The sequence below is a fragment of the Ambystoma mexicanum genome, chromosome 13 (assembly GCF_040938575.1).
Source record: "Ambystoma mexicanum isolate Mex_15411 chromosome 13, UKY_AmexF1_1, whole genome shotgun sequence".
In the NCBI taxonomy this organism is placed as follows: Eukaryota; Metazoa; Chordata; class Amphibia; order Caudata; family Ambystomatidae; genus Ambystoma; species Ambystoma mexicanum.
The window spans coordinates 437,618,989-437,643,769 of NC_090938.1; the positions used below are offsets into that span (position 1 = coordinate 437,618,989).

General features: G+C 58.9%; 1 protein-coding gene across 5 annotated transcripts in view; it reads right to left on the reverse strand.

The window, feature by feature from the left end:
* The window catches only part of RDM1 (RAD52 motif containing 1), a 589,841-nt gene that overhangs the window by 66,732 nt on the left and 498,328 nt on the right, over nt 1–24,781 (reverse strand). For 3 of the 5 annotated variants that reach the window (XM_069634050.1, XM_069634054.1, XM_069634049.1), the window contains one exon: nt 20,850–21,856. The exons of the other annotated variants lie outside the window; for them this stretch is intronic. Coding sequence is in view for 2 of the 3 variants with exons in the window: in XM_069634054.1 (XP_069490155.1) it covers nt 21,749–21,856 (108 nt within the window). In the remaining variant the exon portion in view is untranslated. Of the gene's footprint in view, nt 1–20,849; nt 21,857–24,781 lie in introns of those variants that run through there. 5 annotated transcript variants of the gene reach the window in all.

A 24,781-nucleotide genomic window follows, 5' to 3' on the forward strand; every position in this document is an offset into this window, starting at 1 on the left:
CAATAGTTCCAGCATAAGAACTACAATAAGCATAATGTAATCACGAATTGCCCAGAAGGCGGCCATGGGTCCACAGTACTTTTTTTCACCACTCCTCTGTTTATTTTCCTGTGCCCCTACCCCCCCGCGCCGCATGCCCTGTTTCACTAGCACGAGGACACACGATTACAACAGTGTGGTACAAATCACCGAGATATGAACCAGCTCGTTGTTGTCCTAGAGGGAGACTTTGGGAACTCTTGTGGCACTGAATGAATCGCTATTCTCATAACACAGTATGATGTCGATTCATGGAATAAGTAGTGCGGCGCAAGTGGGCAAAAACGTTCGAATCGCAGTGGAATTGCGAAAATCGCAGTGCAAGTGCGAAAATCACACGAAAAGCAGCGCACATCGATTCATGGAAGAGCGTGCACGAAAAAACCATTTGATGTGCGCTAAAAAAGTGCTCGGCGCACGTTGGCGCACAGGCCATCTAACGGCGTGCGCCAGGTCACAGCGAAAATCGCACAGGCCACAGCGAAAATCGCACATAGCGCAGCGCACGCAACAAAAGTAGGCGGAACATGGGGCGTAACACTCGGAATGGGGAACAACTTGCCAAAATGTGGGCGTCACGGGGGAAGTACAGGGTGCAAACCAGCGCACAGGCACAACCACGACCGCCACAAGAAAGTAGGCGGTAGCGTCCCTGCGCCTGTAAAAAATGTGCGCCAAAAGGTGCGCCAACAAATAGCACCTATATACAGCTATGATGAATGTCCTATACTGTGGCCCTCCAGGACAAATGACGTGCAAAGGGGTACCCACAAACACGGACACCCGCTGACTGAAAAATAACGTGTGCGTGTATTTCGGGGTGCGCGGGAAGTTGCACACGCAAATTGGCTGGGTACGTGGATTCCAGGGGTGCGCGGGAAGTTCCACACGCGATTTGGCTGGGTACGTGGATTTCAGGGGTGCGCGGGAAGTTCCACATGCGATTTGGCCAGGTACATGTATTTCGGGGTGCGCGGGAAGTTTCACACGCGAATTGGCTGGGTACGTGGATTTCAGGGGTGCGCGGGAAGTTCCACACGCGATTTGGCCGGGTACGTGGATTTCAGGTGTGCGCGGGAAGTTCAATACGCGATTTGGCTGGGTACGTGGATTTCAGGGGTGCGCGGGAAGTTCCACACGCGATTTGGCCGGGTACGTGGATTTCAGGAGTGCGCAGGAAGTTCAACACGTGATTTGGCTGGGTACGTGGATTTCAGGGGTGCGCGAGAAGTTTCACACGCAAATTGGCTGTTTATGTGGATTCCAGGGGTGCACGGGAAGTTTCACACGCGATTTGGCTGGGTACGTGTATTTCGGTGTTGCGGGGGAATGCTACACGTGATATGGCCATGTGGGTCCCCCAGGTGTTCCCTCTACACCCTCCACGGCCCCTGCAGGCAGCCCACACCACAGGGTACTACCCTGCACCCCTGCTCATGTCCCACAGGCAACCCATCCACCATGGCCATGCCCACCAGCCAACTCACATGTCACCTTGCACCACTGATCACCAACACATGTCTCCCACCACCGCCACCCCCCAGCCACCAGGGGCAGCCTCCACCAGGCCCCCACTCATGTCTACCACCACCCCCACCCCCCAGCCACCAGGGGCAGCCTCCACCAGGCCCCCACTCATGTCCCCTATTACCCCCACCCCCCGCAGTGCAGGGGCACCCTCCACCAGGCCCCCACTCATGTCTCCCACCACCCCCACCCCCCAGCAGTCAGGGGCAGCCTCCACCAGGCCCCCACTCATGTCTCCCACCACCCCCCACCCCCCAGCCACCAGGGGCAGCCTCCACCAGGCCCCCACTCATGTCTCCCACCACCCCCCACCCCCCAGCCACCAGGGGCACCTTCCACCAGGCCCCCACTCATGTCTCCCACCACCCCACCCCCCAGCCACCAGGGGCAGCCTCCACCAGGCCCCCTCCCATGTCTCCCACCACCCCCTACCCCCCAGCAGTGAGGGGCAGACTCCACCAGGCCCCCACTCATGTCTCCCACCACCCCCCATCCCCCAGCCACCAGGGGCACACTCCACCAGGCCCCCACCCATGTCTCCCACCACCCCCACCCCCCAGCCACCAGGGGCAGCCTCCACCAGGCCCCCACTCATGTCCCCTATTACCCCCACCCCCCCGCAGTGCAGGGGCAGCCTCCACCAGGCCCCCACTCATGTCTCCCACCACCCCCCACCCCCCAGCCACCAGGGGCACCCTCCACCAGGCCCCCACCCATGTCTCCCACCACCCCCCAGCCACCAGGGGCAGCCTCCACCAGGCCCCCACTCATGTCCCCTATTACCCCCACCCCCCCGCAGTGCAGGGGCACCCTCCACCAGGCCCCCACTCATGTCTCCCATCACCCCCACCCCCCAGCAGTCAGGGGCAGCCGCCACCAGGCCCCCACTCATGTCTCCCACCACCCCCCACCCCCCAGCAGTCAGGGGCACCCTCCACCAGGCCCCCACCCATTTCTCCCACCACCCCCTACCACCCAGCAGTCAGGAGCAGCCTCCACCAGGCCCCCACTCATGTCTCCCACCACCCCCACACCCCAGCCACCAGGGGCAGCCTCCACCAGGCCCCCACCCATGTCTCCCACCACCCCCTACCCCCCAGCAGTCAGGGGCAGCCTCCACCAAGCCCTCACTCATGTCTCCCACCACCCCCCAAACCCCCAGCCACCAGGGGCACCCTCCACCAGGCCCCCACCCATGTCTCCCACCAACCCCACCCCCCAGCAGTCAGGGGCAGCCTCCACCAGGCCCCCACTCATGTCCCCTATTACCCCCCCCCCCCGCAGTGCAGGGGCACCCTCCACCAGGCCCCCACTCATGTCTCCCACCACCCCCACCCCCCAGCCACCAGGGACAGCCTCCACCAGGCCCCCACTCATGTCTCCCACCACCCCCACCCCCCAGCCACCAGGGGCAGCCTCCACCAGGCCCCCACTCATGTCCCATATTACCCCCACGCCCCCGCAGTGCAGGGGCACCCTCCACCAGGCCCCCACTCATGTCTCCCACCACCCACACCCCCCAGCAGTCAGGGGCAGCCACCACCAGGCCCCCACTCATGTCTCCCACCACCCCCCACCCCCCAGCCACCAAGGGCACCCTCCACCAGGCCCCCACCCAGGTCTCCCACCACCCCCACCCCCCGCAGTGCAGGGGCACCCTCCACCAGGCCCCCACTCAAGTCTCCCGCCACCCCCACCCCCCAGCAGTCAGGGGCAGCCTCCACCAGGCCCCCACTCATGTCTCCCACCACCCCCCACCCCCCAGCCACCAGGGGCAGCCTCCACCAGGCCCCCACTCATGTCCCCTATTACCCCCACCCCCCCCGCAGTGCAGGGGCACCCACCATCAGGCCCCACTCATGTCTCCCACCACCCCCAGCAGTCAGGGGCAGCCTCCACCAGGCCCCCACTCATGTTTCCCACCACCCCCCACCCCCCAGCAGGCAGGGGCACCCTTCACCAGGCCCCCACCCATGTCTCCCACCACCCCCTACCCCCCAGCAGTCAGGGGCAGCCTCCACCAGGCCCCCACTCATGTCTCCCACCACCCCCCACCCCCCAGCCACCAGGGGAACCCTCCACCAGGCCCCCACCCATGTCTCCCACCACCCCCTACCCCCCAGCAGTCAGGGGCAGCCTCCACCAGGCCCCCACTCATGTCTCCCACCACCCCCCACCCCCACCCCAGGGCACCCTCTACCAGGCCCCCACTCATGTCTCCCACCACCCCCTCCCCCCAGCCACCGGGGCAGCCTCCACCAGGACCCACTCATGTCCCCTATTACCCCCACCCCCCGCAGTGCAGGGGCACCCTCCACCAGGCCCCCACCCATGTCTCCCATCACCCCCACCCCCCAGCCGTGCAATTTGCCTGGGTACGTGTACTTCGTGGTGCGCGTGAAGTTCCACACGCGATTGTACGTGTACTTCGGGGTGCGCGTGAACTTCCACACGCGATTTGCCTGGGTACGTGTATTACTGGGGGTGCGCGTGAACTTCCACATGCGATTTGCCTGGGTACGTGTACTTGGGGGTGCGCGTGAACTTCCACACGCGATTGGGCCTGTGAGAGTGGGTCACATGTATTCCAGGGGTGGGCGGGAATATTGACCCGCGACTGTGCCTGTGAGAGCGTGCTACGTGTATTCCTGGTGTGGGCGGGAAGATTCACACGTTCGCCTACGACGTGCCGAGAAAGGGTCCAATCCTGACACACGAACGCCAGCATGAAGCAGGCGTACGTCGACCCGCGCAGCATAAAAGTGCGCGAAAACCACAAACAAGCTCATATGCCAGGATGAATATACCATTCCTAGCAGCAGTGGCCGTGGGTTACCAAAGGAGGAGGAGGAGGATAGTGAGGGCCCGAATTTTCACTCCCAGAACAAGCCTTTTTGGGATGCCTGATGACCAGGTGTATGGGAGGTACAGGTTTCCCCCACACATAATACTGGACCTGGTCAGTGAGTGGGAGGATGACCTCACATCACCCACCCTGTGCTCCCAAGCACTCAGCCCCCTGGAGAAGGTCCTCAATTTACTGCACTTCTTGGCCACAGGATCATTTCAGCGGACAAGTGCCATAGTGGGTGGGGTGTCACAGGCCACGCAGTCACGCTGCCTACACCAGGTCTTGAACATCATCACTGCACGCCCATCAGTCTGTAGGCACATATACCTGCCCAGGACACCTGCAGAAAGGCAGGCTGCCACCCTCGATTTCTACGGTGTGGCACAATTTCCAAAAGTGCTAGGTGCCATTGACTGCACCCATGTGGCACTACGTCCCCCCAGGGCATCTGAGCACATCTATAGGAACCGCAAGCACTGGCATTCCATCAACGTGCAGGTAGTATGTAATGCTAAGGGAATCATCACCTCAGTATATGCCAACTATCCAGGGTCCACCCACGACAGCTTCATTTACCGAATGTCTACCCTAAGCCGGGACCTCGAAGCTGGGCGGCATGGTGACACATGGCTGCTTGGTGAGTATGAATGCCACTGCACATGCATGCATGTCAGATGCAGAGTTATGTCACTACCGCACTAATGATACCCATCACCTCCTCACCAGGGGACTGTGCCTACCCTCTGAGCACCCACATGATGACGCCAATTCGGAACCCCATCACGCCTCCAGAGGTAAGATACAACACAGCCCATATTGCAACCCGGGGCATAGTGGAGCGCACATTCGGAGTGCTCAAGTCACGCTTTCGCTCCCTTGACCGGTCTGGTGGGTAGCTATTATATGCGCCCCCAGTAGTGTGCAGGATCATAGTGGCAGCATGTGTCCTGCACAATGTTGCAACACGCCGAGGCCTGGCCGTGGACATGGTGGTGCCCCCACATCCCCAACCACATGCACGCCCGCTGCGCATGGGAGGGGAGAGGGCACGGGGTGAGGCAGCCCGTACGCAGCTGGTGGCTAATTACTTCACATAGAAATCACACCCCAGTGGAGTGCACACAGGCCTGGCACATACCATCTGATAAGCAATGATGACTCGACCTGACAATTAAGACGAACAAAGGGACTGTCAACTGTCAGAACCATAGCAGCCTGAGATTGTTCATGTGGAAGTGTCACAATGTGTGCATCCCTACCTACAAAAACACCACCAATGCAGTGTCATGAAAAGACACTTCCATGCTGCAGAAATGAATACCCACTTGCAAAATACTACATGAAAACAGTGCCATGTCACCCACCCCCTCCACGGCACGGCCACACAACACACCATGGTATGTCATGCAATGTGAGAGGAAAGAAATGAATCCCCACAACATGCCCCAAGTGTCAGCAGCTACAGTGTCCCTAATGGAAACCTGTCCACACATGAAATGCTCACAGTAATGCAGGACCTACAGCCCACATTACCAAATACTTACCAATAATACCAATCGCCTACAGAACCTCCAACCCACCTTAAACATGACATTACAGACTTAAAAATTAGCTAGCCTCACCACCTGATGATGACAGCCCTCCGAACACTTGCAAGTATACAGTGTTAGCGCCACGCAAGAGTATAGGTGCACTGCTTACAACATGGACTCCAGTTCCAAGGTGGACCGCATTGTGAAGACATGAGGAATGGACCTGCAAATATGGAGGATGAGATGGATGCAGAGGCACATATAAATACACCACGCAGTGTACAATACAACAAAAATATGCACTATGAATGTATACACAGTATTGACTACAGACTGCCCACACAGCTCATGGGAGTCCAATGTCACCATGTACGTCAATGTCACTTGGGCACACCCTTTGCAAGCCCATGGAAACGGGAAGCAGGAGGGGTGTGTGTGACAAAAACCCAAGCATCTGAACCAAATCCATGACAAGCCTGCATGTGCCCAGCCACAATGCAGCGTATGCCCACGGGAGCCACACAAGGCAACACACTGTCCCAAAAAAAAAAAAAAATCAAAAATGGCCATTAATGGGCCCGGGGGGGTTGAGGAGGCCACCCAGGTGGTCCGAGGACAGGGTGTACACCAAAACCCACCTGTGTGGATCTTGCGAAAAAAAAACACCTCCATGGACTCATGGCCCACACGGCTACCCTATTGTGGGAGTATCACTGCTGTCGCTATTCTCACCCTGTGCAGCTGCATCCGGAGGTGGTGGCACTATGGGAGGCAGCCCACGCAAGGCCCTAGTCTGTTCCTCCATGGCTGCAAGCATGCGGGTGTGGTAGGTCTCGTTCTGGAGGATGAGTGTGCGGAGGTCCCCATGCAACAACTCACGGGATGCCCGGACCTCCGCCCTAGTTGCCTGCATCTCAGCTGAGAGCGTACGGGTGAGACGCTCCAGCTGCTGTTCTGTCCTTCGGTCTGTTGAAGCCTCAAGCTCAACAAGAGTCAGCCTGAGGTGAAGGAGTTCCAGCCTCAGGGCTTCCCTGTGGCCCTGGGACTCTATGGAGATGGCTTCCTGCAGAGTCGCCAGTGCCGCCCGCCTGTCCCTGTTGGACGCCAACATGTCCTCCCTGTGTGACTGGCAGATGGAGTTGGTTGCCTGCTGTAGTCGCTCCATCAGCCTTTCGGGGGGGGACAATGGAAGTGGCCACCCTATCCATGGCCTGAGCCATCATCTCTGATGATGCTGCCTGTTGGGTTGCCATACCATAAATGGATTGCTCCCATGCGGTATTGCCAGGTGGCGTACGGCCACCACGTCGGCGGGCACCACACCTGTCTGGGGCAAGGCAAACTGCGCCTTGCTGTGCCGGCACTGCCTGAGGCTGCAGGACTGCATTCCCCCTCTGATCTGCTGGCCCAGGAACAGGATCAGATGTCGCGGAGTGTGACCCTGCATCCGTAACCACCAAAGGCGTACCTGCCAACACTGACATCCCCATTGAGGGTTCTAACGCTAGTGCAGGTGGGTCGGACAGAACAGAATCCCTCCCAGGAACACTCACCTGCGACGGCACGTAGGTCTCATCATCCGAATCAACACCGGAGTACAGCTCGGGGGAGGTGCAGCCAGAGACACCCCTTGAGAGCATGACCTGCAGCAGTTGTGGGTTCTCACCCACCACCACACCACGTCCCTCACTGGTGGTCGGTCGGCCCTCAGACCCCTCCTGGGTCTGCACCATCTCCACAACCCCAGCAGTATCAGGTGCGTCTTCCCCTGCAAAGACATAAAAGAAAACAAATGGAAACAGGCATTAGCACCATGGCACACAATGAGGGCTGAGAGGGTACAGAAACAGTACTTGGTTGACACATGTCCCACATGACTAAAACACTCCCATGCATGCACCGTCACTGCGTGTGATGGGGAGGCAGATGCCACACATTGATGACACCAAGATGGAAGATGAACACATTTGCTGCATGCTGCCTAGCAGTGCCATCACACATTGGCCAGTGATTGGAAGGTCAAATACACATGCCATCACACAGATGGCATGTACCCTAGCCATGAAGTGAAGAGGGAGAGGAGGTCACCAATTGTTCATTCAGTCCAGTTTGTTCATATGATTGATTATTTTCATTGTAATGGTTATAATGTTTAACATGCAGCTGCCAGTCAAAAATGGTCCTATAGCACAGGGACATGTCCAAACTAATCATGTCCACGAAACTGAGCCAGTCCACTGTACCATAGCCATGTCAGACATGTGACAATAGGACTGAGAAATCCTGAGTAAAAGTGGTGGTATGCAAACAATCTGCCTGAATAAACAGAGGTAAATAAGCAACAGTGTAGTGGCAAGATGACACTCCAAGGGCAACTGGCGTGGTGTTGGGCTGGATGTCTAATGTTGGCCGAAGGGATGCTGCTATACCCAAATGCTGGTGCCAAGAATGTTTAGGAAGAGGCATATGGGTGAGCCGAACCACTCAGGCACACACACCCTCCCCTGACACACAAACAGAAGTCCTCCCACACACAACATGCACATGGATGACACACACATGCATGTGCACTCACCGGACAATGCCTCGTAATCTGCCACTACTCCCACGCCTTGGATCTGTTCCTCCGTGACGTAGGTCCCAGCAACCTGCTCATGTGGAGTGAGTTCTATGTCGTCTGCTGGAGACCCACCTCCAGTCACTAGAGTTGCGGCATGACTTGAGGCCAGCTTATTCTTTGCCCTGCGCTTCAGGTCATTCCAGCGCTTGTAGCAATCATTAGCTGCGCGCCTCACGATTCCAAGGGCACTTATGATGTCCGCAATGGTCTGCCAGTGTGCCTGACGTTGTGCAGGTGTGGTCTTGGATCCTGCAACAATCACCATTTCGCGGTCATGTGCGGACACATACTCTACAAGTGCATTCAGTTCGGCCTCATTGAAGCTGGGCTTCCTTGACGGGCCGGACTGTGTAGCCGTGTCTGGGGCATCAGCCTCTACTGGAAGAGCACTCTTCCTCTTCCGCTTGGAAGGTGGTGGGGATCCGGAGTGTCCTGCGCCGCTCTGGACACTAGGGGCAGGAGCGTGGGATTGCACACTCAGCATGGGAGTTGGTGCAGGCATTATCTCAAGTGTGATGGTGTCAGGGGGAATGTCAGCATGATGGACTTGGACCAACACTGTCCTGGCTGGGTGTGTGAGAGGTGGGGTGGATGGAGCCGCAGCTGCCCCTGCAGCCTCCCCAGTCTCCCTACGCGGGGCAGCAGATGACCTAGCTGCCCCTGATCCACGTGGCCTGATGACACCAACGTTCACCGGCGCACGTGGCCTAGACCTGCTGACCTGGAAGTCAGTCATGGAGTCACCCTGTGCCAGGTCTGGTTCCACAGTGGGCTGGTCCAACAAGGGCTGAGCATGGATGGTGTCAGCCACGGTAACCTCAACCGGGGGGGGGGGCATGGGTGTCCCTGACTGCTCCTCCACACATGGGGGGCTAGGGGCACCCTGCAAGTCACGGCCACGTCCCCTACCGGATCCACCACGGCCACCACTTGGGGCTCGGCCACCTTTGCCACCCTTACAGCTTGTTCGCCTCCCAGCCTTGGCACTGATGTTATTGTGCGTATGGGAGTTGATGTGAACTATTGTCCTGGGCAATTGGGGGTCAAAGGGCTTGGGTACCAGATGGTAATCGTACCCTAGTGCTCTAGCAAGGCTGTATGTCACCCCTGGGGAAAGATGACGGGTCACGCAACGCACAGGCAGCCCAAAAAAGGGAAGTAAGGTGCACGCAACCCCTCCTAGACCACGTGCGTGGAAAAAAAACCTGCACTACGCTGTGGCACCCAGGAACACAAGAATGAACGTATGCGTGTCACACGCAGCCTAGAATAACCTCTGAAGGGGTACGCGACACACGGGGCAAGCACAGATGTTAGATACGTGCGTGACTCACCGTCTGCCAGGAACAAAAGCGTGAAAAATATGCGCGTGTGCGCGTTGATAACACCCCCGCCAAAAGAAGAATTGTACGCTGTCTGAGGAGACAGGACAACAGTAGTAGGGAAGCTGTTTGAGGAAACAGGCCCAGGAAAAAGAGGAAAAGAGAAAAAACTGTCAGAGGTAACAGGGAGTACGAACTGGAAAAGCTGTGAAGTAAATCGCGTGTGAACCGACAAGAAGTACAGATTTCACCCACTCGCTCTCCACGAAAAGCACGTACAAAGAAATGGCGTCCTACACGTACCTTTTATACACACGTCACAGACGCGCATACGCAATGAGGCCATTTCCACCAATTACGCGCTTTGACACTCAGACGTGTATCTCTTCATTTTTACACGCGCCATTCTCTACGGCCATGCGCGTGACGTCACAGCTGCGCATGGTGGCCTTTGGGCCAATGAAATGAAACTGCACGTCCGAGTGTCATCGCGTGTAATCGGAGGGCAGTGAGCGTACATGCGATTGGCCTGGGTACGTGTATTTCTGGGGTGCGCAGGAAGTTCCACACGCGATTGGTGGAAATCCACGTGTGCTCTGTCATCACGTGTAATGAGGGAAACACCCGCGCGCCTCACGTCACAGACGCGCTCACGCGCTAAGGGCCTTTGGTCCAATGAAATCGCATATGCGTGCTGACGTGCATACGCGCTAAGGGCCTTTCCTCGATTTACACGCAGAAGTGCAGGATTTTCACGTGCCAAATCACTCTGTATCAAGTTGGCCACGTGTAAGCACACGGAAGACCACGCTCCTGCCCAAAAGGCCGAATTACTGCCCCCCAGAGCCCCGAGCAGCCTCCCACAAGCCATCTGCTGCTGCCTGCCTGCCTGCTGCCACCGTGCCCTGCCATTTGGTGCCTGCACATCAGCCATCTGCAGGGGTCCATTTGCTGTGTCCACCCCTGCTGGAACAGAAGACTCCCGACTGGGATACCATCGCTCCACAGCCCAGCCCCAGGACCCAGTTGCCCACCCACTCCTGCCTCTGGGGTTGCCATGTCGGGCACTGCTACATCTGGCACCACTGGCAACCCCCGGCCAGAGAGGCAGAGGGGCACCAGCTTCAGTGCCACCGAAGTTGGTGTCCTGGTGGAGCAAGTCCTGGGGCAGTATGATGCCCTCTTCGGAAGTAAGCGCGCCAACAAGGAAGGACGGATTCGGATCTGGACGGACATCGTGACTGCCATCAACACGGAGGGGGTGGCAGTCCGTGACTACCAACATGTCAAGAAGCGCTGGGATGACTGCAGGTCCAGGACCCTCTTGAAGGCCCGGTGCCTCGTGGAGGGGGGCCGGGACCACATGAGTACCATCCAGATGAGGGTCCTGGAACGCGTAGGCCCAGCGCTCCACGGCCAGATCCTTGAGAAGCAGACCGTCTGGAGTTGAGCGGTAAGTGGCCAAGCATTGCTGTGTGAGACAGGGCATGTCGCAGTGTGCTGGTTGTCTGATACTTGCCTGCATGTGTGTGTGTGCAGGGACGTCATGCATGTGAGACCAGTAATGTGTGAACCACACGGTTGGTGCATGTGTTCAAATGCAACATGGGTTGCCCTATGCGGAATGGCCACCTGAAAGCATGCCAGTCTGTTCCTGGACATGGGTGAGGGACGGGTGCTGATGCCATGTACATATATGCTGTCCATGTCTGTGTGTCTGACCAGCGTGTCTGTGACTTGTGAATGCCTGGGATGCATGGCACATGTCTGTGGCAATGTTCCGGTTCACTGATGCAGCCTAGTCATCCTTGTATCCACTGTGGCTGTGGTGTACGAGGCCAGATGGATGAAACTAGGGTGAAGTGTGTGCATGTGATAGGCATGGCACATGATGCATGTGAGTTCCAAAACAACAGTGTATGTTTAAAGAATAACTTGGACATGTATGCTAATGTCCATAGCATGCACCATGCCTGTTACCGCATGTCTTTTACCTGCACTGAGCCATGTGTTGTGGAGGGACATGATGGAAGTGATCTTTGACAGTGCCACTCATCTGCTATTGCTTCCTGTCTAGGAGACCATTGTACAGTACCCTGATGCTTGTGTTCTATGTCTCCCTCTACACAGCGCCACGTGAAGAAGAGGGCGGAGACGGCTCTGTGGAGCAAAGCGGCGGGGATGCCCCCACGGCTGCAGCGGAAGGGGTGGGTGAGCCCCCACAGGGGCTTGAAACGGCGGAAGACGGGGTGGAGCCATCCAGGTTGGTAGTTTCCACAGAGGAGGAGGAGGCCGCTACTGAGGCGCACATGGGGCCTGGTGGGGGCATCCCTGCTGGTGCAAGTGTTGCAGTCCAGGGGCAGGGGCAGGAGGCAGCACAGGTCGCCGTGGAGGGGCCTGTGCATGTCACTGTCCCTGACACTGTGATTGCACCACCATGCACCAGCAAGGGATGCCCCATCCCAGGCCCGTCCGCAGGTAGGGGGGGATGTCCATGTCATCTGACTCCCCTCCACCTGCGTACGAGGGGACCCCTGGCCGTATGGAGAAGGTCCTGATTGGTGTCGCGTTGCGCACAGGTGCAATTCGTGATGAGGGCGTGCTTCCCGGGAGGAGCATGCACGTCATCACGGAGAGCACCGTGCCGACGTGGCCCAGTTGGGAATGGCCATGGTCGGGGGTTTCCTACATGTGTCGGCCAATCTGGCGACCCTCTCCTCCTCTGTGGAGACTATGCACCAGTCGTTCTCCATGCCGTCTTCCGGCCCAGATGCCACCAGGGCCCCCTGTGGACCTGCCCCGACCAATGCAGCCGGCTCGGTGGGGATCCCATCCCTGCCACAGTCGGGAGTCGGAGGTCCAGCAGGGTTGGACACACCAGCAACTGGACCCCAGCAGATGGAGGATGTGACGGCATCATCGGGCAGGGCACGTGCACGATGGCGTCGGTGGATACCATCAGCCTGGATGCCGTCGTGCTGGCACAGGCAGTTGCGTCGGAGGCAGCGGCAGACTCGACGTGGGAGGCATCATGGCTCGGGGCCATCAACATCAGGGGTGCAGGCATCGGCCGGAGGGCAGGAGAACCCTGGAATGGGAGTGGCTTCCGTGTGGGAGCGGTTGGGCCAGCGGATAGGTGCGGAGCGGCAGCGGGCAGAGGAGGAACGGCTCACAATGGTCAGGGCGGAGAACTCCATGCGGAGGGTGCTGAGGCGGGCTGAGTGCCTCGAGGGTCTTCGCAGGGAGTTGGAGCTGGACACTGCTTTATCCCTGCGAGACCTCGGGGCCAGGGAACATGCCCGCCTCCAAGCCATTGAACAGGAGTTCGATGATGCCCTGGCCCATGACAACATCCAGTGAGCCGTTGGACTAGCCCGCTGCCCATGTAAATAGTTATGTAGTTAGTGTTAGGTTTCCTTTGTTTTTCCTTTTTCTTTGGACCTTTTGGACAATGGGCCACATTTTTGTATATAGTTATTTTTTATTAGGTAGTGTTGTTAGATAGGTTTCATTTCTTTTGTTGGGATCATGGACCCTGGCTTGTTCACCTGTACATAGTTCACTGTTGGATTTTCGTTTCTTTTTACCATTTACCCATGGAGCAATGGCTTTCTATTATAATTTCACATTGGATTTTCTTTTCTGGACTGTGACTTTGGACACCATTCCTTTGGATTCTGATTTTTGGTTTTGCATTTTTTCATGGACATGCTTCTTTTTACTTTTTTTACATTCCCATTTCTGTTAGTTTATTTTTGATTCAATTCTTGTTTTCCTTAATACATATTTTTAGATCAAACTTCAATGTGTAGTATCATCTCATTGGTTTCATGCATACCATGATACGGGTTTGGAGAGTCACTGACACCCATTGGGTGTATGTGAGGGACATGTGTTCGTTTCCAAACTTGCAATTGCAGTTCTATCATGTTATTTCCATTTCTGAGTGGGTGGATGCAATACTCGGTGGGTGTTTTGCATTTGGAGGCTGACCATGGGGACCGGGGATCTAGATTGTGATGACATGTTGGCTGGGGAACATGAGTTGGACATGAGTGGGGGCCTGCTGGCAGGTGCCCCACGGTACTGGGGGTGGGGGTGCAGGGGAACATGAGTTGGACATGAGTGGGGGCCTGCTGGCAGGTGCCCCACGGTGCTGGGGGGTGGGGGTGCAGGGGAACATGAGTTGGACATGAGTGGGGGCCTGCTGGCAGGTGCCCCACGGTGCTGGGGGGTGGGGGTGCAGGGGAACATGAGTTGGACATGAGTGGGGGCCTGCTGGCAGGTGCCCCACAGTGCTGGGGGGTGGGGGTGCAGGGGAACATGAGTTGGACATGAGTGGGGGCCTGGTGGAGGCTGCCCCTGCACTGCTGGGTGGTGGGGTGGCAGGGGGACATGAGTGGGGGCCTGGTGGAATCTGCCCCTGGTGGCTGGGGGGTGGGGGTGGTGGTAGACATAAGTGGGGGCCTGGTGGAATCTGCCCCTGGTGGCTGGGGGGTGGGGTGGTGGTAGACATGGGTGGGGGCCTGGTGGAGGCTGCCCCTGGTGGCTGGGGGGTGGGGTGGTGGTAGACATGGGTGGGGGCCTGGTGGTGGCTGCCCCTGCACTGCTGGGGGGTGGGGGTGGTGGGAGACATGAGTGGGGGTCTGGTGGAGGCTGCCCCTGCACTGCTAGGGGGTGGGGGTGGTGGGAGACATGAGTGGGGGCCTGGTGGAGGCTGCCCCTGGTGGCTGGGGGGTGAGGGTGGTGGTAGACATGGGTGAGGGCCTGGTGGAGGCTGCCCCTGCACTGCTGGGGGGTGGGGGTGGTGGGAGACATGAGTGGGGGCATGGTGGAGGCTGCCCCTGGTGGCTGGGGGGTGGGGATGGTGGTAGACATGGGTGGGGGCCTGGTGGAGGCTGCCCCTGGTGGCTGGGGCGTGGGGGTGGTGGTAGACATGGGTGGGGGCCTGGTGGTGGCTGCCCCTGGTGGCTGGGGGGTGGGGGTGGTGGTAGACATGAGTGGGGGCCTGGTGGAGGCTGCCCCTGGTGGCTGGGGGGTGGGGGTGGTGGTAGACATGGGTTGGGGCCTGGTGGAGGCTGCCCCTGGTGGCTGGGGGGTGGGGGTGGTGGTAGACATGGGTGGGGGCCTGGTGGAGGCTGCCCCTGCACTGCTGGGGGTGGGGGTGATGGGAGACATGAGTGGGGGCCTGGTGGTATCTGCCCCTGGTGGCTGGGGGGTGGGGGTGGTGGGAGACATGAGTGGGGGCCTGGTGGAGGCTGCCCCTGCACTGCTGGGGGGTGGGGTTGCAGGGGGACATGAGTGGGGGCCTGGTGGAATCTGCCCCTGGTGGCTGGGGGGTGGGGGTGCTGGTAGACATGAGTGGGGGCCTGGTGGAATCTGCCCCTGGTGGCTGGGGGGTGGGGTTGGTGGTAGACATGGGTGGGGGCCTGGTGGAGGCTGCCCCTGGTGGCTGGGGTGGTGGTAGACATGGGTGGGGGCCTGGTGGTGGCTGCCCCTGCACTGCTGGGGGGTGGGGGTGGTGGGAGACATGAGTGGGGGCCTGGTGGAGGCTGCCCCTGGTGGCTGGAGGTGGGGGTGGTGGTAGACATGAGTGGGGGCCTGGTGGTGGCTGCTCCTGGTGGCTGGGAGGTGTGGGTGGTGGTAGACATGAGTGGGGGCCTGGTGGAATCTGCCCCTGGTGGCCGGGGGGTGGGGGTGGTGGTAGACATGGGTGGGGGCCTGGTGGAGGCTGCCCCTGGTGGCTGGGGGGTGGAGGTGGTGGTAGACATGGGTGGGGGCCTGGTGGTGGCTGCCCCTGCACTGCTGGGGGGTGGGGGTGGTGGGAGACATGAGTGGGGGCCTGTTGGAGGCTGCCCCTGCACTGCTGGGGGGTGGGGGTAATGGGGGACATGAGTGGGGGCCTGTTGGAGGCTGCCCCTGCACTGCTGGGAGGTGGGGGCAATAGGGGACATGAGTGGGGGCCTGTTGGAGGCTGCCCCTGCACTGCTGGGGGATGGGGGTAATAGGGGACATGAGTGGGGGCCTGTTGGAGGCTGCCCCTGCACTGCTGGGGGGTGGTGGGAGACATGAGTGGGGGCCTAGTGGAGGCTGTCCCTGGTGGCAAGGGGTGGTGGTAGACATGAGTGGGGGCCTGGTGGAATCTGCCCCTGGTGGCTGGGGGTGGTGGGAGACATGGGTGGGGGCCTGGTGGAGGCTGCCCCTGGTGGATGGGGGGTGGGGGTGGTGGTAGACATGGGTGGGGGCCTGGTGGTGGCTGCCCCTGCACTGCTGGGGGGTGGGGGTGGTGGGAGACATGAGTGGGGGCCTGGTGGAGGCTGCCCCTGGTGGCTGGGGGGTGGTGGTAGACATGGGTGGGGGCCTGGTGGAGGCTGCCCCTGGTGGCTGGGGGGTGGGGGTGGTGGTGGACATCGGTGGGGGCCTGGTGGTGGCTGCCCCTGCACTGCTGGGGGGTGGGGGTGGTGGGAGACTTGAGTGGGGGCCTGGTGGTATCTGCCCCTGGTGGCTGGGGGGTGAGGGTGGTGGGACACATGGGTGGGGGCCTGGTGGAGGCTGCCCCTGGTGGCTGGGGGGTGGAGGTGGTGGTAGACATGGGTGGGGGCCTGTTTAAGGCTGCCCCTGCACTGCTGGGGGGTGGGGGTGGTGGGAGACATGAGTGGGGGCCTGGTGGTAGCAGCCCCTGGTGGCTGGGGGGTGGGGGTGGTGGGAGACATGAGTGGGGGCCTGGTGGAGGCTACCCCTGCACTGCTGGGGGGTGGGGGTGGTGGGAGACATGAGTGGGGGTCTGGTGGAGGCTGCCCCTGCACTGCTGGGGGGGTGGGGGTGGTGGGAGACATGAGTGGGGGCCTGGTGGAGGCTGCCCCTGGTGGCTGGGGGGTGGGGGTGGTGGTAGACATGGGTAGGGGCCTGGTGGAGGCTGCCCCTGCACTGCTGGGGGGTGGGGGTGGTGGGAGACATGAGTGGGGCCTGGTGGAGGCTGCCCCTGGTGGCTGGGGAGTGGGGGTGGTGGTAGACATGGGTGGGGGCCTGGTGGAGGCTGCCCCTGGTGGCTGGGGGGGTGGTGGTGGTGGTAGACATGGGTGGGGGCCTGGTGGAGGCTGCCCCTGCACTGCTGGGGGGTGGGGGTGGTGGGAGACATGAGTGGGGCCTGGTGGAGGCTGCCCCTGGTGGCTGGGGGGTGGGGTGGTGGTAGACATGGGTGGGGGCCTGGTGGAGGCTGCCCCTGGTGGCTGGGGGGTGGGGGCTGTGGTAGACATGGGTAGGGGCCTGGTGGAGGCTGCCCCTGCACTGCTGGGGGGTGGGGGTGGTGGTAGACATGGGTAGGGGCCTGGTGGAGGCTGCCCCTGCACTGCTGGGGGTGGGAGTGGTGGGAGACATGAGTGGGGGCCTGGTGGAGGCTGCCCCTGGTGGCTGGGGGGTGGGGGTGGTGGTAGACATGGGTAGGGGCCTGGTGGAGGCTGCCCCTGCACTGCTGGGGGGTGGGGGTGGTGGGAGACATGAGTGGGGCCTGGTGGAGGCTGCCCCTGGTGGCTGGGGAGTGGGGGTGGTGGTAGACATGGGTGGGGGCCTGGTGGAGGCTGCCCCTGGTGGCTGGGGGGCTGGGGGTGGTGGTAGACATGGGTGGGGGCCTGGTGGAGGCTGCCCCTGCACTGCTGGGGGGTGGGGGTGGTGGGAGACATGAGTGGGGCCTGGTGGAGGCTGCCCCTGGTGGCTGGGGGGTGGGAGACATGGGTGGGGGCCTGGTGGAGGCTGCCCCTGGTGGCTGGGGGGGTGGGGGCCGTGGTAGACATGTGTAGGGGCCTGGTGGAGGCTGCCCCTGCACTGCTGGGGGGTGGGGGTGGTGGTAGACATGGGTAGGGGCCTGGTGGAGGCTGCCCCTGCACTGCTGGGGGTGGGGGTGGTGGGAGACATGAGTGGGGCCTGGTGGAGGCTGCCCCTGGTAGCTGGGGGTTGGGGGTGGTGGTAGACATGAGTGGGGGCCTGGTGGAGGCTGCCCCTGGTGGCTGGGGGGTGGGGGTGGTGGTAGACATGAGTGGGGGCCTGGTGGAGGCTGCCCCTGGTGGCTGGGGGGTGGGGGCGGTGGTAGACATGGGTGGGGGCCTGTTGGAGGCTGCCCCTGCACTGCTGGGGGGTGGGGGTAATGGGGGACATGAGTGGGGGCCTGTTGGAGGCTGCCCCTGCACTGCTGGGGGGTGGGGGTAATAGGGGACATGAGTGGGGGCCTGTTGGAGGCTGCCCCTGCACTGCTGGGGGGTGGGAGTAATAGGGGACATGAGTGGGGGCCTGTTGGAGGCTGCCCCTGCACTGCTGGGGGGTGGGGGTGGTGGGAGACATGAGTGGGGGCCTGGTGGAATCTGCCCCTGGTGGCTGGGGGGTGGGGGTGGTGGTAGACATGGGTGGGGGCCTGGTGCAGGCTGCCCCTGGTGGCTGGGGGTGGGGGTGGTGGTAGACATGGGTGGGGGCCTGGTGGTGGCTGCCCCTGCACTGCTGGGGGGTGGGAGGGGTGGAAGACATGAGTGGGGGCCTGTTGGAGGCTGCCCCTGCACTGCTGGGGGGTGGGGTAATGGGGGACATGAGTGGGGGCCTGTTGGAGGCTGCCCCTGCACTGCTGGGGGGTGGAGGTAATAGGGGACATGAGTGGGGGCCTGTTGGAGGCTGCCCCTGCACTGCCTGGGGGTGGGGTAATAGGGGACATGAGTGGGGGCCTGTTGGAGGCTGCCCCTGGTGGCTGGGGGGTGGGGGTGGTGGGAGACATGAGTGGGGGCCTGGTGGAGGCTGCCCCTGGTGGCTGGGGGGTGGGGGTGGTGGTAGACATGAGTGGGGGCCTGGTGGAATCTGCCCCTGGGGGGTGGGGGGTAGGGGTGGTGGTAGACATGGGTGGGGCCTGGTGGAGGCTGCCCCTGGTGGCTGGGGGTGGTGGTGGACATCGGTGGGGGCCTGGTGGTGGCTTCCCCTGCACTGCTGGGGGGTGGGGGTGGTGGGAGACATGAGTGGGGGCCTGGTGGAGGCTGCCCATGGTGGCTGGGGGGTGGGGTGGTGGTGGTAGACATGGGTGGGGGCCTGGTGGAGGCTGCCCCTGGTGGCTGGGGGGTGGGGGTGGTGGTAGACATGGGTGGGGGCCTGGTTAAGGCTGCCCCTGCACTGCTGGGGGGTGGGGGTAGTGGGAGACATGAGTGGGGGCCTGGTGGAATCTGCCCCTGGTGGCTGGGGGTGGTGGTAGACATGGGTGGGGGCCTGGTGGAGGCTGCCCCTGGTGGCTGGGGGGTGGGGGTGGTGGTAGACATGGGTGGGGGCCTGGTGGTGGCTGCCCCTGCACTGCTGGGGGGTGGGAGGGGTGGGAGACATGAGTGGGGGCCTGTTGGAGGCTGCCCCTGCACTGCTGGGGGGTGGGGTAATGGGGGACATGAGTGGGGGCCTGTTGGAGGCTGCTCCTGCACTGCTGGGGGGTGGAGGTAATAGGGGACATGAGTGGGGGCCACTTGGAGGCTGCCCCTGCACTGCTGGGGGGTGGGGGTGGTGGGAGACATGAGTGGGGGCCTGGTGGAGGCTGCCCCTGGTGGCTGGGGGGTGGGGGTGGTGGTAGACATGGGTGGGGGCCTGGTGGAGGCTGCCCCTGGTGGCTGGGGGGTGGGGGTGGTGGTAGACATGGGTGGGGGCCTGGTTAAGGCTGCCCCTGCACTGCTGGGGGTGGGGGTCATGGGAGACATGAGTGGGGGCCTGGTGGTATCTGCCCCTGGTGGCTGGGGGGTGGTGGGAGACATGAGTGGGGGCCTGGTGGAGGCTGCCCCTGCACTGCTGGGGGGTGGGGGTGGTGGGAGACATGAGTGGGGCCTGGTGGAGGCTGCCCCTGGGGGGTGGGGGTGGTGGTAGACATGGGTGGGGGCCTGGTGGAGGCTGCCCCTGGTGGCTGGGGGGTGGGGGTGGTGGTAGACATGGGTGGGGGCCTGGTGGAGGCTGCCCCTGCACTGCTGGGGGGTGGGGGTGGTGGGAGACATGCATTGTTGATCAGTAGTGCAAGGTGACGTGTGTTGGCTGGGGGGCATGCCCATGGTGGATGGGCTGCGTGCGGGACATGAGCAGGGGTGCAGGGTAGTCCCCCGTGGTGTGGGCTGCCTGCAGGGGGCGTGGAGGTTGTAGAGCGAACACCTGGGAGGACCCACACGGCCAATTCACGTGTAGTACTCCCCAGAACCCCTGAAATACACATACCCTGCTGAAATCGCGTGTGGAACTTCTTGCGCACCCCTGAAATACACGTACCCTGCTGGAATCGCGTGTGATACTTCCCACGAACCCCTGTAATACACGTTCCCCGCTTGGCGTTTGCTGTTTGCCAGCCCTGTGAACTGGTCCAGGGTTAGCGCAGCCCTTTGCGATTATTTGGGGATTTTGAAGGCTTTTCCTTGCGCGAGGGCGTTCTTGGGGGCGTAACTGGCGCTGCTGCAGGGTCGCTGCGCCACGGCTGGTTTTGGATGCGAAAATCAATGAATACGCTGTGCGCGGAAATCGATTTTAGCGCATGCGGCTGGCGTAGACATTCGCACGGGCATGCTGTGCGCCAGTCGCGTGCGCCACTTTTGTGCGATTTTCTATGAATTACCCTGTAAATGCCTTTGGTGATGCTTACAGTAGTCATAGCTGAAGTGCTAACCTGTGTGAATAATGTTAATGTGGATTTGTTGTAATTCCCAAATACAAAGATCATACAAATTAAGAACTAGATATGACAATCAACACTGGAAAAATGAACTTGAAGCATAGACCTAATTTCCTTCTCAGTCTCTACCGTCTGAATAACATACCTGCAGGTGCTCCAGCTAATGTTGCTGAAAAGGCACCCAGAATCATCATGCTCAAGCCTACCTAAAGAACCCTTAAATTACAAGAGTTCAAGCGGAAGACATTATGGTAGATAAGAAAACGAAAATGTACATTGTGCACTGGCACATGTAAACGCCTTTGATGTAATTTGATATTTATTTATAAACACCTACAAAAACATGTTCAACAAATATTTACAGAATCGGACCTAAAGGCTGAGCCATACACCATGTAAAACGAATACACATTTACAGTAGCAATATTCTGTTGTAAGCCTAATTGCTCTTTAAAGTACTTTTATGTAAACACAAATAAATACATTCAATATGAGGTGGTTGACAGGGCAGGAAAGGCACCCTAGGGAATAGAAATGGCTGAAGAAAACACTTTCTCTTGGAGCAGCGAGCTTCCTGGGTTACCATCTACCGCGGTCCCCAGGTACCATTAGAACCACGGAGGAGATAAAGATGCAAGGTACCAGGAGGAAGGACCACAGTCCACTTTGGAAAGGCACCAGTCCCTTGGACCCACTAGCAAGCGATCACAGCTGCCTTTCCACGCTCGTCAGCACTCATTAATCATGGTGGGTCTGGGTTTCTAAGACCCCAGTGGTTATTTCTGGGAGGGACTATGATATTTCTTCATCCTTACAAGCACACCTCCATTGCCCTGCCATCAGGAGGTTTCCGGACATCTTGAGTAATAGGACTAAGTCCTTAGTCAGCTTGGGCGAATCGAAGGGCTTGCGTCTCTTCCTCCACTGCCATCCCTTTGCAACTTCACCTCCGAAGTCAACAGGATGTGGGGGTCTTCTGTGTAAACAGATGGAAGAGGCAGAGTCCATCATCAGCAAAGGAGGAAGGCTGCTGCTGGAAAGGCCGTATCTTTTCCTCCATCCGATTGTGGCCGGCCCAAGAAACTAAGCAGAATTTGAAACATTGCTCACCTCGTTCATCTCCCTCAGGAGAGTTTTCCTGTATTTTCGTTTCAGTGGAACAGAAAGATTTGACATACTTCTGTCTCAAAAACCAAGACACTAGCTGACCTCACTTAACTCTTCAATGCCTTCTTCATCAAAACTTAAGTCACATAAAAGTTCTTCTTCTCCATCCTGGTTAAGCCGCATCCAAGACAGGTCATTCACCTGGAAGTGAACAGAAGAATGTTAAAGTGCTTCATGAGGTTGGATGTAAAAATATCCCCACTAAACAAAATCCTATGCACTGCGTGAGGTTCTTACCCAATTCATTATTTTTGAGAATGTAGGCACCCTATTTTCTCTCAGAATGGACAACTCTAATATGTGGTGGGTTATGCTGCAACACAGTCCAATGGGAAGACAGTATGATATGGCATTTATAACGTGCCTATACACAAGTGTTTCAAGGCGCGACGAGGCAAGGGAGGGGGGAACAGAGGGAAGACAAACAACGATCCTACTAGGCCAGGTGTCATTCATATCGCGCAAGTGGGAAAGTGTGGGGGCGGCGGAGGGGACAGCGCAGTACATAATAGAATAAATAACAGTAAGTAAAAGTACGGCCAGCAGGTGGCAAGTGCAAGGGTATAACCAGGTTACTCACCGTAGTGACCACCTTACTCCTAGTCCATAGTCCCCGTTCCACCATACATATGAGACATTCCTCCGTCCTGTGCGACGGGACAGGAGCACTTTGTAAAAGCATCAAAATTTTGCAAAAATGTTAGTCCTTCCACTCTTTTACACAGGGTACTGCACGCGGCCGTAACCCCGCCCATCTTAGCTACGCCCCGCGCATCCGCCATCAGTCCTTTTCTATCGCCAGGTCAGAGACTTTCAAGCAATAATAGAGGAACCTTATTAGAGGGGACGGCGGGCAGGCGTATGGAGGAAAGGGGACTATGGACTAGGAGTAAGGTGGTCACTACGGTGAGTAACCTGGTTATACCTCTACGTCCCGTCCCCTTTTCCTCCATACTTATGGGAGATTCCCAAGCACTCCTCACAGGAACTACAGGTGGATGGAAAACCCTTTACTGAAAAAAAATCTTCAGCACAGCCTGGCCAAACTGAGTGTCAGATCTGGAGTTCAGGTCTAGACAATGTTTACAAAAAGCCGATGGGGAGGCCCATGTAGTCGCTTTTGCAATGGTCTCCCAGGGGACATCTTTCTGACAGGCAACTGCAGCTGACTTGCCCCGCACCTGGTGCGCATGAATTCCTTTAGGAGGCTGCAGACCTTGGACAGTGTAAGACTCCGTAATACAGGCAGCGATCCATCTGGAGATAGTCACCTTAGAGGCCTGTCTACCTTGTGGATTACCAAAGGTCACCAAAAGTTGAGAAGAGCTCCTAAATTCAGATGTTCTGTCCAGATAGAACTTAAGAGCCCTTCTAACATCCAAACAATGCAGAACCCTTTCCGCTTCTGAAGCTGGGTTTGGAAAGAAGACCGGCAGGGAGATTGACTGATTCAAATGGAAATCAGAAGCCACCTTTGGCATGAAAGAAGGATTTGTCTGTAGGACCACCTTATCCTTGTGGAAAACCAAGAAGGGATGCTCCACCGATAGAGCTTGGAGCTCACTCACACGCCTTGCTGAAGTAATGGCGACCAAAAAAGACAACTTCCACGAAAGGTGCTTAAGGCCCACCGTGGCCATTGGTTCGAACGGTTTATGGCACAACACTGTAAGGACCACATTCAGATCCCACGTCGGGTGCTGCTTGCGAACCGGAGGATAAAGACGCGTCAAACCCGCAAAGTGTCTCCTAATCACTGGATTTGACAGTGAATAAGAGCACTGGTCCGTGGATAGGTAGGTGGCTACCGTCGAAAGGTAAGTTCTGCATGACAGAACATGAATGCCAGACTCTGCTAGGTGAGACACGAAGGACAGCACCATGTCAATCGTAGCCACCCTGGGGTCCAGCTGTCTGGCTAAGCACCAGTGACAGAACCGAAGCCACTTGATCTTATACTGAGACCTCGTTGAAGGTTTCCTAGCTGCCTGGATTATTCGCATGTTATCAGCAGACAGGTTGAGATGCTCTAAAGATCTGAACTCAGACAGCATGCCGCCAAGCTGAACGATTGTGGGGAGGGGTGCCACAGCTGTCGATCCCTCTGGTGAAGCAGATCGGAGATCACCGGTAGCCTGATCAGTGCACACATGGACAGGTGTTGAAGTTCTGAGAACCAGAACCTGGCCGGCCACCACAGGGCTATGAGCAGAAGAGAACAGTTCACCGTGTTCCTCAGCTTGCAAATCGTCCGATGAATCAGACGCAGAGGCGGGAAAGCATAAGCCCTCATGTTGTGCCAAGGAATCTCGAGAGCATCCTCCAGAGAGGAGGCTGCCAGACCGTTTCTGGAGGCATACAGAGGCAGTTTCTTGTTTGCTGATGTTGCGAAGAGGTCCACTTCTGGAGTGCCCCAACACAAGAATATCCATGCAAGGATCTCCGCCTTCAGTTCCCACTCGTAGCTGACCATTGTCCGCCGACTGAGGGCATTTGCTGTGACGTTCAGCTGTCCCGGAATGTGTACTGCTACCAGCCAGACACCATGACGAACCACCCACTCCCAAATCTGGATGGCCAGTTCCACAAGAGGAGGAGACTTGGTGCCCCCTGCTTGTTGATGTAATACATTGACACCACATTGTCCGTGCGGATACGGATGACTGTTGACAATGACCGGCCTAAACGCTTTGAGTGCTAGGAAAATCGCTGAGACCTGAAGAAGATCCAACGTTGCACCCCACCCCAGAAGGGAGGAGTCCGTCGTGACCGTCACCATCGGGCCGGGGTCTTGAAATCCTGCACCCACCGACAGGTTGCTGAGAGACGACCACCACAGCCGATCCGCTCTCACGGAAGCAGGAATCAAAATCATCTTGGAGTCCGGATCCACACCCTGACGCCAAAAACTCCGAAGAGCCATCTGAGTCCGCCTCATCTTGAGTCAGGCAAGAGGAAGAGCCAATACTCACGAGGCCATGAGGCCCAGAAGCCCCTGGAACCACCAGGCCGACATGCTCTCCAACTGCACAAACATCTGACACGTGGCAAACAGATCCGCCATTC